Source organism: Anopheles merus, chromosome 2L (assembly GCF_017562075.2).
Source record: "Anopheles merus strain MAF chromosome 2L, AmerM5.1, whole genome shotgun sequence".
Classification (NCBI taxonomy): domain Eukaryota; kingdom Metazoa; phylum Arthropoda; class Insecta; order Diptera; family Culicidae; genus Anopheles; species Anopheles merus.
Genome location: NC_054083.1, coordinates 33,063,790 through 33,081,870, shown reverse-complemented (window position 1 = coordinate 33,081,870; position 18,081 = coordinate 33,063,790). Strand labels below are relative to the sequence as shown.

Sequence of the window (18,081 nt, the reverse complement as noted above, 5' to 3'; positions counted from 1 at the left end):
TCCCGCTTTTCCCCGAGCAACGCAAACTGTGTGCAACTTTGCCGAGCTGCACCATGTCTGCTGCAAGCTTTGCACAATGTCGCTTCCAAAGATCAGACCCTGACCTCCCGCCACGGGACACGCTACGGGCGCCTTTTGCTATATTTAGTTGCACTGGGAAAAGGTCGAGGTCCCGCTGGGTGTATGTGTGTGTGTGTGTCACCCTGTTCTAGCTTTGTTTTTGTGTGTGCTTGAAGGAAGGAGGGGAAGAGCTTTATGCTTTTGTTTAACCTTTGTTTTGCTTCTTCATTCCATCCTGCCCTGAAAACATTTGCAATCAATGCGACAGAGTTGTCGATGCAGAGCAAAAAATAAAAAGCCTTCGTAGAGAACACGTCAGGCGAGGCTGGGAGGTGGTACTTGAACGGGGTGGTGGGGTTTGCATAATTTTCCACAATCGTCATCATAATGAAAAGCGGGCCCGGGCTGTGTGCGAGCGAATGACAAAAGCAAGGCAAGTTTATTTTTAAATCGCAATCGTCGGTGCCGCCTTGTTGGACCGTCGGTAAATGATGGTGATGTCGAAACGATTGAAAATGGCACACCGGGTCCCCATGTACCGCCACTCGATCCATTTGGCGACCATGGATCATTGTCTTTTACATTGTTGAATAATTGTGGTGCAGCAGTGGAAAAGGGGCCGGAAATTGCACAGTGAACAGAGAACTATTACCGAGAGCGTTTCGAAGGCATCGAATCGTTTATTAGCAAGCCGGGCACACGGAAGGTCATGGACACAGGGTAGGGAAATTGTTGGAGTTCTCTATTGGAGAGGAGCGAATGCACAGTGAGTCAAATGAGTTTAAGATTTCAGCACAAAAGCTTGATGTGATACATCCTGATGCTTGGAATCAGGCTAATTTATCCTCATTTAAATCATGCATCTCTCTGCCTTGTACAGTTGTATCGAATTCTAATTCCCTTGATTTAAAAGAACACATTTTTTACGTTACGATTATGGCTAAGCTAATCCATCAACCCTAGCGCACAAAACCTCAATCCCAGAAAAAATGCTGAAGATGCAAATAAACCTTCATTAGCGCAAAACCATCGCATCACCTTAGTCGTCTTCCCCAACTAATGCGCTGCTATCCTTAAACTCGGAGGGAATTTAACCAGAGACACACGGGGCACCATACTCGCCGGAAGGTTAATAGTGGAGCTAATGTGTTTCTTTTTACTCTTTTTCATATTCTTAGTATGGTTTTTTTCGTTGTTGTGGGTTTCGTTCGCTACTGCTGTTTAATCATTTCTCAAGGCTGACCTCCAAACTGCATGATGATGGTAGTAGATGATTCGGGGGAAGAGGATAGAAGAAACTAATCCCAACTAATTACTTCTCTCTTGTGGTTGGAGAGTAGCCGAAAATGAGGGTGAAGCAGTAGAGTGATAGATAGAGAGAAAGAGAGAGGGAAAGAAACGTAGCTTTATGCGCATAATATATCACTGGCCCTGCGTCATGGATGGGAAGGTGTGCTTCTGCTCCCATAAAGATCATCATAATTTTGCAATTAAATGTGCTTTAGAAGAAAAATTTGATAATGCAAAAAAAGCTAATGCTGCACTCACTTAAAGCTTTTTCGTTGCAAAATGTGCTGCATAAATTGTTGCGATAAAATGTTTTAGCGCAGGGAAAGGAGCAGAATCTCTTTTCGCTAGAGCAATTGTTCCACACAATGTTGCAGTGCTTGTTAGGGTGTGGGTTTCCTTCCCCACGGTGCTTCCCATTAAAGTTGCACACGTCATTAAACACGGCTATCTCTTTCCACATGACGAGACGGACAGCTGCAAACGATGCACATACAGTACGAGGATACTCAATGCATCCTCCCGAAGCGTGTACGGTTTCAACATTTCCGTCGAGTTTACTCGAGTGCCTGCGGACGGTCTTATCAACAGTAGTAGCAGCAGCAGCAGCAGCAACAACCAGCTTGACAACCACCGTTCGAAGTATATCGGGGCTTTGAAATGCATTCTATTACTGCATCGTCCTTACTCCCCAGAGACTGATGATGCAACTGCAACAATTTCCATTTCATTTCGTGGAAAGAATACACTATTGATGCGTGGGATTTAGAGCGACTCACGAGTACTCTAGAGTGCGTCAAGTTGTCCTGTCGTTGGAGCTTACACGTTTACATATATTTTTGTGTATTTTATTTCTCGAGAAAGCTAACAATCGCGTCCCCCAGTTCGCGTGGTCTACGGGATCCTTGCAATGCGTTGGGAACACACACTCACACACTGGGTGGAATTAAAACCGTCATCACTGTCAAGGAATGTGCTCATTTCAAATCAACTATACCCCATCATTCACCGTCATCAATCTGTGCCATGTTATGCTTCACACAATGTACGGGCTTTGTGTTTACGTGGGTCCTAAAACGAAGTATCCAACTGAACGGCGCAGGCATGCAATGCTTCAAATGTCCATTCAGAGGGGTTGATTTGTTAGAGCACACAAAACAACTAGCAACGTTACCCACGTAAGAAAGGCAGCTTATCCCTGGTTGGTGAATACAGTGAATAATAACCTGATGGACCAGAGATGCTGGACCGAAAACTGATGAGTACAGCGAGCGGGGAAGCAATAGAAAACACTAGCAAATGGGCGAACACGGGAAGGAGGGCACCCAAACAAGGGGCAAAAGAAAAATGTTTCTTCATTTGATGGTTTTTACAGATTGCCGTAAATGATGCACACTGAGACTGATATTGTGGCGGTACTGTGTGGGATTGCGCCCAACGCTTATGATCTTTTGGGGGCCCCGAGGAGAAAGACATCTCCGAAATGCAAACCGACCAAAACCCTCCCCTATGGCTACCGGAGGGTTTGGGGTTTGGTGCTGCTCCAATGCCGAGATTGAGAACAAGAACAACATGATTAAAATACCGAACGAAAGCCAATTTTTCATGCTCCGTTCTATTCATTGAACGACTGCGGGCAGAGAGCACACATTCGGCGGTTGTTGCTCGGTTTGAGTTATTTTATTTTGGCATTCCATGGCTCGGGTTCGGGTGTGATGTGAAGTGGTCCAGCGTATGCAAGCTGTGTGTGTGTGTGTTGTTTCGTCAGCACGGAAGACGAATCTCGCATGTTTCGAGTTGTTTCGTCCACTCGGTTTGATGTTGATGATGGGCGATGATGCAAAAGAGGGGCACACACACATGCACACAACTCATACGAACAAATATGGAACCTCATCTAATCATGTATGCATCACCGCGACTGGGAAGCACAAGGGGTCCATGTTCTGGACCGGCAGCGTACCACGGGTGGTGGGAGAACAACATCGAAATCGTGCGTTTTTATAAGATATAAGAGGCTAGCTGTGAAAGGGGGAGTTCGGGAGAAGGGGGATAATTATTTCGTCATTTATAGTTTCGGAGAACGTTACGGAAACATTGGTGGAAAGTTTCCATCCCCCCCTGAACTAGCCCGCCTCAATGTGTATTGTGTCATGATGGGTGCTTTTAATATTGTGCCGCTAATTACAGGGGTGGTGGGACATTTTGCAGCAATCTATCTTATATTCGATGACATAAAACATAATGCTATTTTTTCCAAAATGACTCGAGTGATGTTGAAGCCTGTAATATCCGAACATAACTGAAATGGAGCAATTAGGCGTAATAAAAACGGTGCTATGAAATAATAAAATAAATCTCTCGCTAGCTAATGGGATAACCTTTTTTGAAGTTTATTACTTTGACGTCATTTGTTATCACACGGGAGCTAACTTTGCACTGTGACGACAACATTTCACGCAGTAACGATTCAACATTATCGCACATAACTTCTTGACTTAATTGTTTCTTTAGAGAGATTTCTTTCTAGTACACTCATTATCCGATATCCGCTATCGCACGGGACCGAGTGCATTAGCGTATCGCGAGTTTTCGCGTATAGCAGATTCCTATGGAAAAATAGTTTATACTACTGGTTAGGGGATCGAAAAATATCGAATAATAGTTTTGAATTTAATGTTTTTGGTGTAAAACATGTATTTTTTTGCACAAATTCGATGGAACATGCTTTTTGAACATAAGCGACATTCGAAAAATAACATACCATATTTCAAAATATTCAAATATTTAAAAAAACATGGAGCTGTCAAATTTAAAGGAATCGCGTACTGCGAATTCGCGTATATCGAGTATCGCGTAATGCGGATAATTGCTTTACTACTACTAGTAGACAACTTGGCTTCTACAGGGCTTAACGCGTTTGAGATTAACAATAAAGGTTGGATGGATTGCTGTACAACAAAGTGAATATTATGTTATATATTACAGATCAGATTTGTAACTACATGCTTCCTAACAACTAATTAAAGCATAATCAAAACCAGCTAAAAAGTACAATGAATAGAAAAATATCTAAGCAAGAATTCGAGATACCATCAAAGTGAACTTAATTCGCTTAATCGAAGCCAAATATCTAACGAATAATAAGAGGGCATGGAAACCCTGCATCAATAATAGTCACGCAGCGAGAAAACGACATCCGACGACAATCCCGTGTGACGAGTGTTTCGAATAGAAAAACAAAAAAAAAAAAAAAACAGATGAAAGGTGACCGTTTTTGAGAGGAGATATGTTTACAGTTCACGCACAAGATAATAGAACCGTTTCATTCCCGCTTCCCGGATGGGCTGCCCGTTTTTTTTCGGGCGTTTTCCGAGTGTCATAAAAAGTAGTTTGTATAATCTAAACGACTTCTCATTAGCTTCCCTTTATGCTGGCTTTATCATTAACGGGACTGGGAGATGACTTTTACCCCTCGCTCTCACATGCAAACGGTTTTCCAGCGAGGCCAAGGCTAATCTTAATAATGCACCAATAAAAAAACAACGCTGCAAGCAGTGTATCACACGCCGCACGGTGGTGGAATGGAAGCTAAAAGAATACAAAAGAAAGTCCGATTGCAACGACGTCACCGTAACTGGAGATTAAAAAGATTACAAAAAAAACTGTGTGATGCAAGGCGCTTCTTCAGATAATGCAATTTTCCTTTCAAGTTGCAACGATGAAGGTTTTATATTTTTTATGTATAATTTCTACCCATCCTACTATTTCTACAATGCTTCCAGTACAGCTCTTACAAGCAGATTTTGCTTCTGGTTCGTGGACCAGATGGCCACACTGCTGTCTTGAACCGAAGTTGGGTGTGCGTTCGATCTGGTTAGATCGATTGATGATGTTTCGTCGAGAGCAAAGTCAAGTGCTTTCTCGTGTTTTCGTCCACTCGGGGAAGCAAAATTGCATCAGTTGCAGAACGGATTTTCGCCAGCAAAGTGGGTAGTTTATGTGTGGCTATTTGTTATCCATTAACGGAACGGAACGGAACGGAGATTTACTTTTCTCCTGAATCGGTTGCGATGTTTCAAGCGGAAACAATGTAGTTTGGTGTGTTATTTATTGCTGAAATAGAAGGATTTTTATAACGTCTCAAAATCAGCCAAACCATAAACAGCCAAGAAAAGTTTACGTTATACGATAAAATCGTGTAATTGTTAACAATATCATAAAGGATAGAAACAAAAAATCGAAAGCATGAGTTGCTTTCAACCTTATTCATCAACTGATCTGCCTTCACCGTTAAACAGCTCGCACAACCTTTCGACACAATTAAAACGAAGCATAATCCATCACCAAAGCATGAATGAACTAAAGTGCTCGTTAGCGTAATGTGCCGCTGCCAGAGAAAGAGAAAACTCATAAAACTCTCCGGTGAGCAGCGAACACACGCCGCACGAACCCAAACAAACAAAAGATGAAAGTGGCGCAAGTTCGCGCCTCGGTGAGAATTTTCAATAGTTTACAGCTGCGTCATCATGCCGTCGGGGCGGGAAGACCTCCGTGATGATACGGGCCGGGAGATTATGTAATTGAATGCTTTAGAACTTTCATCGTGTTGCCACTTGTTTTTTTTGTTGTTGTCTTGCTTCTCCTTCATGTGAGCTGGTTGTAGCTCCTTCCATTGCGCCTTTTTGCTGCTTCAGACGACGACGAGGAAGCTCGGTTCAATATTGGTGCACGTAATGGTATGCTTCGCACGGAAGGATATCAAACAGTAAGGATCTGCGCGTTCCATAGCCAACAACAAGCAGCATAAATGGGAAACAGTACACCAGTTCTTCATCCTTCAACCAACCAACCAACCATCCGGCGGACGATATATATTATTGTATGATATTCGATATCACAAAGAGCTGCGGAGCGGCGGTAGCACAGGAAGAAAGATCCTTTTACCATTGAAATTACACCACCACAGCCGGATGGTATTGAGGTGTCACACACACACCAACCACTACAGTCCCTCAAGCAGAAGCAATTTTCTCCTCTTTTTCTGTTCTTCCGGGCAAACCGATCCGTCTCGGAATAGTTGAATGATTCCTATTATTTTGGTGTGCAATTTAAGCAAAGCGTAAGGCGCCCTGGATACCTAAATTGAGGTCACAAGGAATCATTTTTAATTGGCCCCCTCTTGCTTGCGAGATTCATTGTGTGTGTTCTACATGATTATAATGTCGAGTGAAATTTATCACGTTCATAAGAGCTCGAGCATTTGATTTAGGAGTATGAATATGACGACATTTTTCAATATCTCGGTCCTAATCATAATGATTTATTGCCAAGTTTGGATGTTGTTCTTTCCCATTACAAAAAATATTTCGCTTAGCATTAAACACAAAATGATAGTGTAGCCTGGTTAAGACCAAAAATTGTGAGAATGGTTATATTTTAAACCAATTTGTTGTTCCACAATACAATCACGCAGTTAACATGCAGCTACATCCGACCGATAGTGCGTTATAATCTTGCCAAATTTGCCCACAATCCAATAAATCACATCTCAAAAATAAGCAATCATGTTTCTACCCTATCCAAATCAAAACTATTGCAACGATTCAGAGTCAATGAACCAGTGACAGCCCCACGATACCTTCTCAAATGTATGCCAACCAGCTATGCGCGTTTATTAATATCGAACGAACGCATTCCAATTCAATTGATTAGCTTTTATGGGGACGAAGCGAACCGGAGGACATGCCAAGTGGTATTTTAAATTGAAAAATAAAACACACACACACACAGATACACCCCTGTGATTGATGCCATGCAGAGTGTAATAAGCATTTGGAGCTAGATAAAAACCGTCTCCTCAATTTTCTTCTGGACCTTGGCGGAAGCTGCAACAAGCAACGAGAAGCCTGCGCAAATCGAAACGAGTTGCAAGGGAAAGTGAAAACTCAGCTATGTATGTGCCAAACTGGCGCGATGGCCTTCCACATAGAAAGGATGTCAATAAACAGAAGCCAAACTGTTTGCCAAACCCATCCCCACCACCACATAAAACTCCTCCTCCATCCACCCGGGAGAATAGCGATTGCTTATCAATTGAGGGGAGTGAGGAATGGAAGGGTGAAATTTTACTTTCAGTTGACCGCATTCGATGGATTACGGGGGTTGAATGGTAGACTTAAACAAACAGAACCCACATGCGCTCTTCGTTTCTTTCCTACGCTTTCAAAAAAAAAAAAAAAAAAAAAAAAACCATCACACATCACATAGTGCTAACCAGAGCGCATCGTCCTACCGTGGTGGTGTAGTAAAGTACACCATACGACGATGTCCACGTGAGCCTTGTGGGTACGGCACCCAGCGGAGTAATAGTGTGTGGCGCTAAGACTTCTTTCACCACCGCCAGGATGCTCTTCCACTGACCCAGATTTGCTGCTTGATGCGGTGTGCTTCATTTGGGCGACTCCCGGCGACATTATCATCACGGTGCAAAGTGGTCCATCCATCCTGAAGGACGCAAGACACTCGTTCGTTGCCCTAAACCAGCCCCCCCCCCCACATTTGCATGAGCTGAGTCACCATGCATGTTGTTGGTATTATTTTCCCTTTTATTTTACGATGCAATGTAAGTGTGTGTGCGCGCACTCGTATGTAACCACTTACCTTCTAATGCTGGTTGCTGGTGGTGGTGGTGTTTGGGGATGTCTCGGGAGGGTGCTTTTTCTTCTCCTGGGCTTGTCTTTCGCTCTGCAGACGACTGTTTGAGTGACGAAAAAGAAGAGCAAAAAAAAAAAGAAGCATTGTAAAAGAACGGCATCGATACGGGCACAGCTTGTGTTCAATTTGCTTATTTTTTATGATTATTACCACCGCAGTGTGACCGCTTTGGTACGATTCGATGCAGGACACAAAAATTGAAGCCCTTTTTTGGAAGTGACATGTCTCGAAAAACTTGCAACAACCGATGCAGCACAAAAGCGTATGTTTCGCCGCCACCGTGGGGTTCGTCGCCTACTGTGCGCGTTCAGAAGGCATCTTGAAAAAAAAAATGAAACATGAGCAGCCGCACACACAACATAGCGCTACGGTTCGGCTTTTGCACCGACAAAGTGACCGATGAGATGAGCGATCCAAGTATGGAACCCGCATCAAGGCTATCCAGTTCGCCGGGGCGGGCACGTCGTCGCGGCGCGAGCAACCGAGGGGAGACTGACTGAGTGTGATTTTTTAGTTTTTTTTACTTTGTCTTTATTTTTTGTTTGTTTCTAGGCCACCCTGTGCCGAGTTCGGCTGGGTCGTCGGGACGGTCGACGGGGATGTTTATGCTGAACAGCATAACCGATTGCACGAAATCACAAAATGAGCACAACTGACAGAAATCTCGGTAAAATTGGATGCTCACTTGTGTGCGGGGGGAAAAAAAAGGTCCACCACACCGAATTACATTTCTAGCTCGACGGAAGAGTGAATCATCCCACTCGCTCTTGGGTTCGTGATTTTGGTTTGCAAATGTCACCCCAAACGCCTTATACATACGCCTACTTTGTGTGTAAAGACGGGCCAAACATGATGGTGAAAAATCGATGGTGAGGAAGTGTTGCGGGTGAAGCGGGATTTTGGTGTGTGCCTGTTGTTGGAGGTAATTTGACCAATTTTCCCAAACAACAGGCATCCACAAAAGGCAGCAGGACGTTTGGTTTGGAAAGAGCGAGAGAGAGATAATGAAGAGCAAAAGGATGTGTGCTGTTCTCGCAAAACACAAAATGCAAAATGCCCCCCCCCCCCAATTCTAGTGAGCGCAGCTCCTTCAAAGACTCCACCATTTCTCACGCGAAAAGGGAAATTTGCTCTCGCTTTTATCTCACCTTGTCTAACTCCCGTCAACGGTGCCAGTTGGCGACGCGCTGGCACACACCGAGAGCGCGTTTTCCCGTTTGATTTCCCGGGGTGAGTTGATGTGATTTTGTTTCACTTCTTATCACACATTCGAACACACACACACATACATATGAATGCACACTCACACACGCGTGATATTCACCTATTTTTCTCGCACAAATCACGCGGAATTATAATTTTTCCACCATTTACTGCACACAACACACTCCTGCGGGTTGCTGGAAAAATCACCCACACGGGGCTTTTTGTTGATGCACGAAACGAAATCGATTAAATTCGCTCACCAAAACTGGACTCACGTAAACACACACACACACGCACACTGCTGCTGTGGGTGTTTTTCGACCGATTGCGCGAAGGTTGCGATATCCTTTTTCCTTCTCGGTTGGTTTAATTTTCACACGAAACACTTTTTCTTCTGCATTTGGTTAGGAAACGGGACACACTTTTCACGCACAAACACACACACACACACAAACACATGCGCTCGGACACGCACGATGTTTGGGCAGGGCAGGGTTTAAATTTTTGCGCACGAAGGGAAAATACTATTCCTCGTTTTCACTCTTTAATCAGCAATGCACGGTAAAAACGAGTTAAAAACTTGGTTTCCCACAAGCAACTTCATCAGGATAGTTTTTCCTTGCTTAATCCTTTTTCATCAAAACAGTGCAAAATCGTTGTTCTGAACCAACTTCAAGAAGAAAAAAAATACACAGGAAGGTCGCTACTGCTACTTGGCCAGTGCCTCGAGCACGTCTGGGAACAGGGCGCTTTGCAGCATACCGTTTGCGCGCGCGAGAACGTACCGAAGTCGAATAAACTCGTGAGCAGACTCGCCACCGTGAACGAGAACCAGACCAGCTGCTGCTGCTGCTGTTCCTGCGAAGCAGGCCCTGAACGCACAAACGCAGCCACACAACCACGGTTGCTCGCTCTCTCGTTGCCGATGCTCTCGCTGGGGAAGGGCTCTCCGGTTGCGCTGTTGTTCGCTACCTTGGAAGGTAGGAGATGATAATGATGATGTCAGGGGTTAACAACGTGGGATCATTATTTGAAGATGAAGCCCGTATTTTGCTTTTGTTACATTTAAACAATTTTCTGATGATTTTTCAAGCAATAATCAATGCGACATAATATCAACGGTGGGTTATGATTCGGTTAAGGGCATTTTATCTGAAGGTTGCAGATATTGTAGATAGACTCTAAATAGAATAGCCAACAAGTTTAATTTTAAATCTGTTAAATCCCATTCAACTTTGTCACACGTATGGTTAAAAATGTATAAAGTGTGTAAAATAATGTAGATTACTCCAAAGCAAATCATATCCAAATGTCAACATCATATTGGACGGGAGAACAAATAACTTTGTACAAGTAAAAATATATCCAAAATATCAAAATCAACTTTGTGAGTGAAAAAAGTATACACCACACATCGCAAAATGACTTGGTAACCCTGGTATAGCTACAGTAGATCTTCATTTTATAATCATCATGACTTGATGATAATTAGATCATTATCATCCAAACATAATTTCACGCAAAAATTAGCATTGAATCCAGAAATTGAAAAATCGTTACTTCATTAGTTGTTTTAGTAAGAAATATCAAAAATTCACGGTCTATTATCTATAAAAGGGGCTCTTTCCGTTTTAGGTTCGTAGACTGAAATTTCAGCCTGTCAGCCTTTTGCATTGTATAGCAGTTTTCGAGCAGCAATCTAAGTGAATATAATATACAGATGGGCTTATCCCAAGGTGTATGTATTTAGAAGGCTGATTTTTATCGCTTCTGCTTCTGAATGAAGAGTTTAAGAGTGTTTTGTGTATTCGTCATGTTACCAGAAATCCAGTTTGAGCTTAAGTTATCACCCGTCCTATCCAACAGTGACATTCAATTTTGGTTATAAAAAACATTCTATGAGTCCACTACATACACTATGATTCTGGATTCCATCACCAGATCTCTTTAATGCACCTAGGGATAACTATAAACATCATGTTGTTTTGCCATTCTTCGAACAGGTACTCGAATTTAATTCTACCTCTGAGGGTAGAACTGCGACTGAAAATCGTAGGCTAGTTTTGTGTGTGGTTTTGTATGGAGTGTTTACATGATTTCAGCCTCCTGTCAAACTGTCAAACTCGATACAAAAATCTGACTAGAATCGTGAAGAGGCCCAAAATTAGATCAGGACCGTTTGTATGTTCAATTGTGTGCTAGGTTCAGATAACTATTCCTCTTACAAACAAAATATTCATATAACTTCCTTTTATGTTGATTTTAAAATAGTTTTTTAAATGAAGAACAATATTCCTCCGATTTGTTAACCCCTGGTCTAGGTCGCAACGCGTGACGAGCCCCTACCACAGCATTTCTGTGAGCGTGCGAGCGAGATGTCAAGAGAAAAAAAACAGTGACAGTGCGCAGGGAAGCAGCACTGAAACCGTCATTCAACCCCCATCTTCATTCACTCCCCTGCTGACACGCATGCTGCGTTTTTTGTTGAATGGCATGTTTTGATCCGCAACTGCTCTCCGCAGAGTACCATTGGAGATTGATGGTGCGCAGCAATCCCACGACTGCGAGAATCAAGCGAGAGTCGTTTTAGCATACAAAAAGAGCGAAGTAACTTCCCCAACATAAAGAGCGCTCTTCAAACTGAGCGAGAGAAAAAATGAGAGTGAGCGAATGAGAGCAAGAGAGTAGTAAAATGAGGAAAAGAGCAAACAGGGAAACAGTTGACAGAGACGCGCGCGTGATTCGTACGATGATGCGAAAGGCGGGAATCAAAACAAAATGCACGATAAGCTGTTCAATGGTGGCGTGCACTGTGACCATGCGCCGTTCGGTCCCGGACGGAACGGTATGAAGGGGAGGCAGCGTTGTTGCATCACACGCATATAAAGCTCAACCGGTTTCGGTGAGCTTTTCAGGGGTAGCTTTAGGTGAAAAAGCAGGCAAGCACTCATGGTGAAATATTTCGCTGCTCGAAAAATCCGTTTGAAAATGTGCTCGAAAGTTATTTAACTATTTAAAACATATATAAATGATTTATTTAAACAACAAAGTGTAAAAAAGAAAATCCAAATCTTTGAATAAGATTCGTTAATTACGAATTCACTGTCAAGAAATTTTGAACAGGATTAAACTTACAATTAGAATTCTTCAATTTCAAATGAAATTAAGCTTAGAGCTTGGATACATTTTGGAAGATAAGAACTTAGATCAATAATTTCCATCTTTCAATAAGATCATACTTTGTGAAATTCAATTCAAATTTGTAGAAAAGGAAAACAAATCATTGACTTCACTAATAGTCCAGTACTGATCCTGGTGTTTCAGCATAGATTTCGAAGAACGAAATAAATACAAGAGATGATCAATCAATCCGAATAGTAGAACCGTCTACTCTACTACACTATTCTACACTACTTAACAAAAAATGAGTGTTGCATCAAATCTACAAAAAAAAAAGTTCGGATAGTATCGCATTCCATCGCAGTTTTAGTCGTTCGTTTTCTTAATCAATTTATCAATTGTTTATTTACTAATGTTTTTTCCGCAAAAAAACATCCTTTTTTGCCTTAACGCGCGCGCGTCTGTGAGTATGTGTGTGTTTTTTCCTCTTCTTGTCATTGTCTGTGAATTTGCTGGGATTTTTTTTCTCTTTTTTGCTCATCGTGTTTTCTTCCCCGCATTTACCGTATGATGCAGGGTTGCGGTAAAAGGGCAGATTTTTAAAATGTGTTTGCGTGTGCTTTCTTATCTTATGTGTTATCTTGGAGATAGCAATAATTCGATCCTCGAGCCATTGCTGTACCGTTCCGTGCTGCGCATTCGCTTAGTACTTTAAATAAATCCACCGAAAGTCGATGCCATTCTAATGATCTGTTTGTAATGATAACTGGGTTTTAATACGTAGCGCCTAATTGCTAAGCACTGGATGGTCAGTTTTTTTAAGCTGGCAACGTGCTGACGTAGTTGCGTTCGTGCGTTTAGGAGTTGGGCATCATTCATGTTGAAACTTAGTAGATCTGTACACAGCTGGCTTTTAATTCATGTTTTTTTTTAATGAAACATCGATCACGAATTCTTCCTGTTTGTTTCACTCATGGGTTTTGCATGTGTGTGTGTGTGTTTGTGTGTTTATGTTTATGTTTAAGTTTTGCTTTGTTTACTTTCTGCCCACCACCACACATACACTTTTCTACTGCAAATTTGCAAATTGGATCGGAAATCTGATTTCAGTTTTGTTTTCTGCACTTGCAGCTTCAATGCAGCGGGCTGCTTTTTGTATTGTTTTGTTGAGCTATGGAACTGTAAACACTAAGTATTATGTATCCTTTCCCAATTGATGTAATTCACCTTAAACCCAACCAACTCACTATGTGCTCACGTCATTTGTTCGAGTTTTGATATAGTATGTGTTTTATATTGCTCGTCCCCATCCAGACACTGCCATATTTTCTTCTCTCTTTTTTCATACACTTTGTCCCAGTTCCGATGCCAGACTTGTTGTTTTTATACAATTTACTACCGTCCGCCCTAGCCGAATCTGCCACGTTTTCCTCTAATGTCCGTTTGCGTCGAACAACGTCTCTGCTTTGCGCATAGTGTTTTGCGTTCTGTTGTCGCCCCATTTTCGAATGATTGTTATCTGCTTTCGTACTTCCGGTTGTATGTTGTTTGTTTTAAAATGATTTCTAGAGAATTTCCGTTTTCTTTTTCTTCTGTTTGCTAAATTGTTCCACTTTCTACATTGCTTTTCCCAGACGGCTCAAATATTTTCTTGTGTTCTTGTGTCTACTCTTACTCAATCCGGCCTCGGCGCGCTTACACTCTTCTTATTGCAGGTTTCTGTTTCACTACCTTCAAATCAAACTATTACACACACTCACACAAACATACCACATCACTCTACTCTAGTGTTGCTAATGAAAGAGGTTTAGTTTTGTACACAGCTACAACTTGCCGGGAGTATGATGTGTCGAGTTTGTGTCCTTCGTAAGGAGTCTCGGAAGGCTTCGTTGACACTTTTTACAGAGATTTCGTTACAAACAAAAGACATGGCAACTAAAACACTGCACCATTTTCTCACCATGTTTTGGGTGTTTTGTTTGTTTGTTTCGTTTTGTGTTCGGCTTTTGTTATCTTTCTTTACCCATTCCCATTTGCTTAAACTGCTCCTGATTAGCTATTGTGGGTTTTTCTGTTTTGTTATTCTGTTGTTTTTTTTATTGTAATGTTTTAGCAGCTTTGTTTTCTTTTTTTAAATGTTATCTTCTTATGATTAGTAGTTGTATTGTGTTGGAGCATTTTTCATCCCCATCCGTTCTTGTTTTATGCTGAGTGTGTGTGAGTGAGTGTGTGTGTGTGTGTGTGTGTGTGTGTGTGTGTGTGTGTGTGTGTGTGTGTGTGTGTGTGTGTGTGTGTTTCTTCCATTTTGTAGCTATGCAGTTTTGTTATAAAACAAACGGAATTTGGCTACATATTTTTATGTATGTATATAAATTGGACAGAATCGCTTCCGTAAGCTGTTTTGCTGATTGCTATTTTTACATATGGCATTGGACATGGACCACATCACACCGTGCAGTCGTGGTGGTCACTGTATATGTATATGTTTTTTTGTTTGTTTTGTTTTATGTTAAGCAATAGTGTGTGAATAATTGCTGTCTTTAGTTGGTTAGCAAGCACGCTACTGGGAGAGGGTCGGCACGGAACAAAGGACACTGATTGCAAGTGTTTCGCGGGCTAAATGTTGAGACAATTGCTTTGGGATGATGGGAGGGGAGAATAATATTTCTGCTGTTCCTGCTTATGATAAACTCTTTCCTTCAATTTTACTACTCGTTGTACGTGAAAATGTTATTAGGGAGGGTGGTGAACTGAACAAACCATCAGAAAAGCTAAGAATGATGAGCCTCTCCTTTTACTATCACAGTTCTCCATAAACTGAGAAACAGACACATTCCTCAACTTTCTTACAAAATGATATCTTTCTTTTTTTTCACTGGAAAAAATGAGATTTAAAATAAAATGTAAAAAATATTGAGGAAGTTACATGCTTTGATGATAAAGATGAAAAACAGTGTTGACAAAATGTAATTAGAAAACGATGCACATGGAAAAGGACAATGTTTTTGGACGTATTTACAGATGGGCGCCTCCCTTTCGTCGTCCCAGGCGGCTGACTCTTTAGATGGTCAATCAGAATTCATCTTTCAGTTCCAGCAGCTGCAGCAGCAGTGCGATATGCAACGAGTAAGGGCTACGAGAACGCAAAACTGACACTCACTGCACTGCACATCCTGTTTTCGTCTGATTTTTTTCTTCGTTTTCTGGTAATTTTGCGTGTTCTCTTTCTGCGTTTGTCTGTGAATGTGTCTGCTATTATCTTCCGTTCATTACACTTTATGTTTTTAGATTAATTAGAAAAGCTCGACGTATGTTATTCGTAGTGTGGATTGCGGGGCTGATATACTTCACACAATCCCACGTATAAGTTTCTGCGATGCCGGGGGATAAAACGCGGGGAACGCGCGATTGAGTGGTTAAAATCAACTTTACAAGCAAAATGCGCAACCGTCAGCTTCAGTGATGTTTGTGTGTTACAGCAGTTTTCTTAAGTCTAGGTGTTAAAATAATGGTTCAGTAAATTGGTTAACACCCAAAAACGGAACGAAAAGTATTCAAAACTGTCACTTGATGCGGATAATACTACAGAATGGCAGCGGCGAATAGAAACGCAACGTTCAGGAGATACTACTATTCCTCCTTATTTTATCCATCCCAGCCAGTGGATGGATGCTAATGGCAAGAGTTAAGACGGTTCTGCACCGTTGCTTGCTTCCCCTGCCAACTGGTCATACTTATTGCTTGTATACGATCTATAGCTGCAAACGGAGGATGCAAGCATCCGCTGCAGGCAGCGTTTCATAGATCTTGAAAAAGGTCAGAACAAAACCAGAAAAACATTCCCTCACTATACAAACGCAAACAACCAAGTTGCCCTAAGTGAAACAAGCCCTTGTTCACGCTCAGGACATTGATATTGGCGGCTTCACAGAACCATCGTCAGATTGCTTCACATTGCTTGAGGTGAGGTTGAACTTTGATCGGCGCTTGAGCGGTTCGTGTATTTGTTACTGATCGCTGTCGCGGTTTGCAAAGTAAAACGTTAACCTAAATCGTCTATCCAACGCAGCTTGCAGCTTGTTGAGGACGCTCTACGCCTGTTTACTGACACTGTTTGCTGTGTGCTGTGTATTGTAAAACATTCTGCAGTGTTTGCACCCTCGGCTTTTCTTTAACACATTCTTATCTTACCAACTTCTTCATCACTGTTCCGCTTCACAGACAAATTCACACATCCTGCCCCCCATAAACGGTGCACGCGCGCACGTGCCCTCACTCACTAACGCTCTACAGCTTCATCGTGTCACTAACTTAGAAACTAAACTTATTCCAACAATTATATAAAAATAAGCTTCCGCTATTCGATTAGTTATTAGTGTTCGTCGGTCCAAAAAGTAAGTAATTCAAAATAAAATAAATGATAAGATCGGTACGGTTACTTCCGATTTGCCTCGTAATACATATTGCCACCGATCGTCGCGCCGAATGCGGAGTACGGTACACACAGTGGCACCACAAATGGCGCCCGCCTGTTTCTGTGCCCTGGAGTCGGTTGGTTTTTTGTATTAATTTTGTTGAGTTTTGCATTTTTGTTTGTTTCCATTCCTCGCATATGTGTGCCGTCGGTATAGTGCATGCTCTAAAAAAAATATTACTCCTTTTTTTAATACTTTACACTACTAGATCAGTTCTTCTGGTTGTGGTTTTGGTGCGCTCGCCTGGAGTAGCGCGTAAAGAGTATTATCGGTTGTCCAACACACGAGCAGGTGCTCGCGAGATTCGGAGCAGATCTTTACTACACGCAGAACGCCTGTAAAATTGGAAGGCGGAAAGGTACAGATGGATGAGTGTTGAATGATTGTTTGTGGTCATTGCGTTAAAGTCGGTATATACCTTAAGATCAGACGTTGGGAGTTCGTGCAAATACGTCGTTAGGATGTTGATTGCTGTAGTTCTGCCGGGAACATTGCTAAAAAGGATAGAAATGGAAACAGAAAGTTTAAGAAGGATGGTTAAATGTTTATAAAGCATTAGTATTACAACATATGCAATCAATTGAATGAAAGATTTTGAAATGAATTATTTAAAAAAAAGCTTTTGTGATCTGTTTCAATGAATCTTGTTCAATAAATCCACCAACAAAGCTCCATATAAGCGAATAAAAATGCAATAGTAACATCAAACGATAATTCGTTTGAAACCAATTCTCAGTAAAGTTATCGTAAAACACTAAAAAAAAGTCCCGCTAGTGATAATGGCATAACAGCTAACATCGCATAAAATAGATCACAAGAGAACGGTCGTCAGCTATCAACCGGGAAACGGTTCCTGATTGCGTTTTTGTTTCCTGTGCAAACACATACACATAAACTTCCATCATCATTACTTTACATGGGAATTGCAGAAGAAGAATACAATCTCTCCCACTGCGCAAAGTGGTCATGTGATACACTCAGCCTCGTAAAACCATCCACAAAGTGCTACGACTCGACAAGCCTCGATACTTACTGCTTGCTTTTTCTCCCAAGTTTTCATGGCCGATTTGTACTTCTCGAACTCGTGACACCAGTCCGAGTAGATTTTCTGGTAATCGTTCGTTTTGTTCGGTGGTGTGCATCTGGAATTGAACGTGTAATGATTGTTAGAAGAGAATGGATCTTTTAAATCACATAAACCACACTAAACAACACT

At 41.8% G+C, this 18,081-nt stretch overlaps 2 protein-coding genes across 9 annotated transcripts in view; both read right to left on the bottom strand.

Annotated features, from left to right (window-relative positions):
- The window catches only part of LOC121593187 (gamma-1-syntrophin), a 59,481-nt gene extending 49,354 nt beyond the window's left edge, over nucleotides 1–10,127 (bottom strand). Inside the window, exon 1 of one of the 2 annotated variants that reach the window (XM_041915349.1) lies at nucleotides 9,213–10,127. The gene's annotated coding sequence lies outside the window, so the exon portion shown is untranslated. The remainder of the gene's footprint in view (nucleotides 1–9,212) is intronic. The other variant, XM_041915348.1, reaches the window with a different exon arrangement.
- Nucleotides 10,128–13,029: 2,902 nt separating this feature from the next.
- LOC121594855 (semaphorin-2A-like) overlaps nucleotides 13,030–18,081 on the bottom strand; it is a 303,073-nt gene continuing 298,021 nt past the window's right edge. For all 7 annotated transcript variants that reach the window (XM_041918589.1, XM_041918585.1, XM_041918583.1 and 4 more), the window contains exons 13-15: nucleotides 17,899–18,007; nucleotides 17,284–17,359; nucleotides 13,030–17,200 (exon numbers count right to left, since the gene is read on the bottom strand). In XM_041918589.1, the coding sequence (XP_041774523.1) occupies nucleotides 17,291–17,359; nucleotides 17,899–18,007 (178 nt within the window). In that variant the 3' untranslated portion in view covers nucleotides 13,030–17,200; nucleotides 17,284–17,290. The remainder of the gene's footprint in view (nucleotides 17,201–17,283; nucleotides 17,360–17,898; nucleotides 18,008–18,081) is intronic.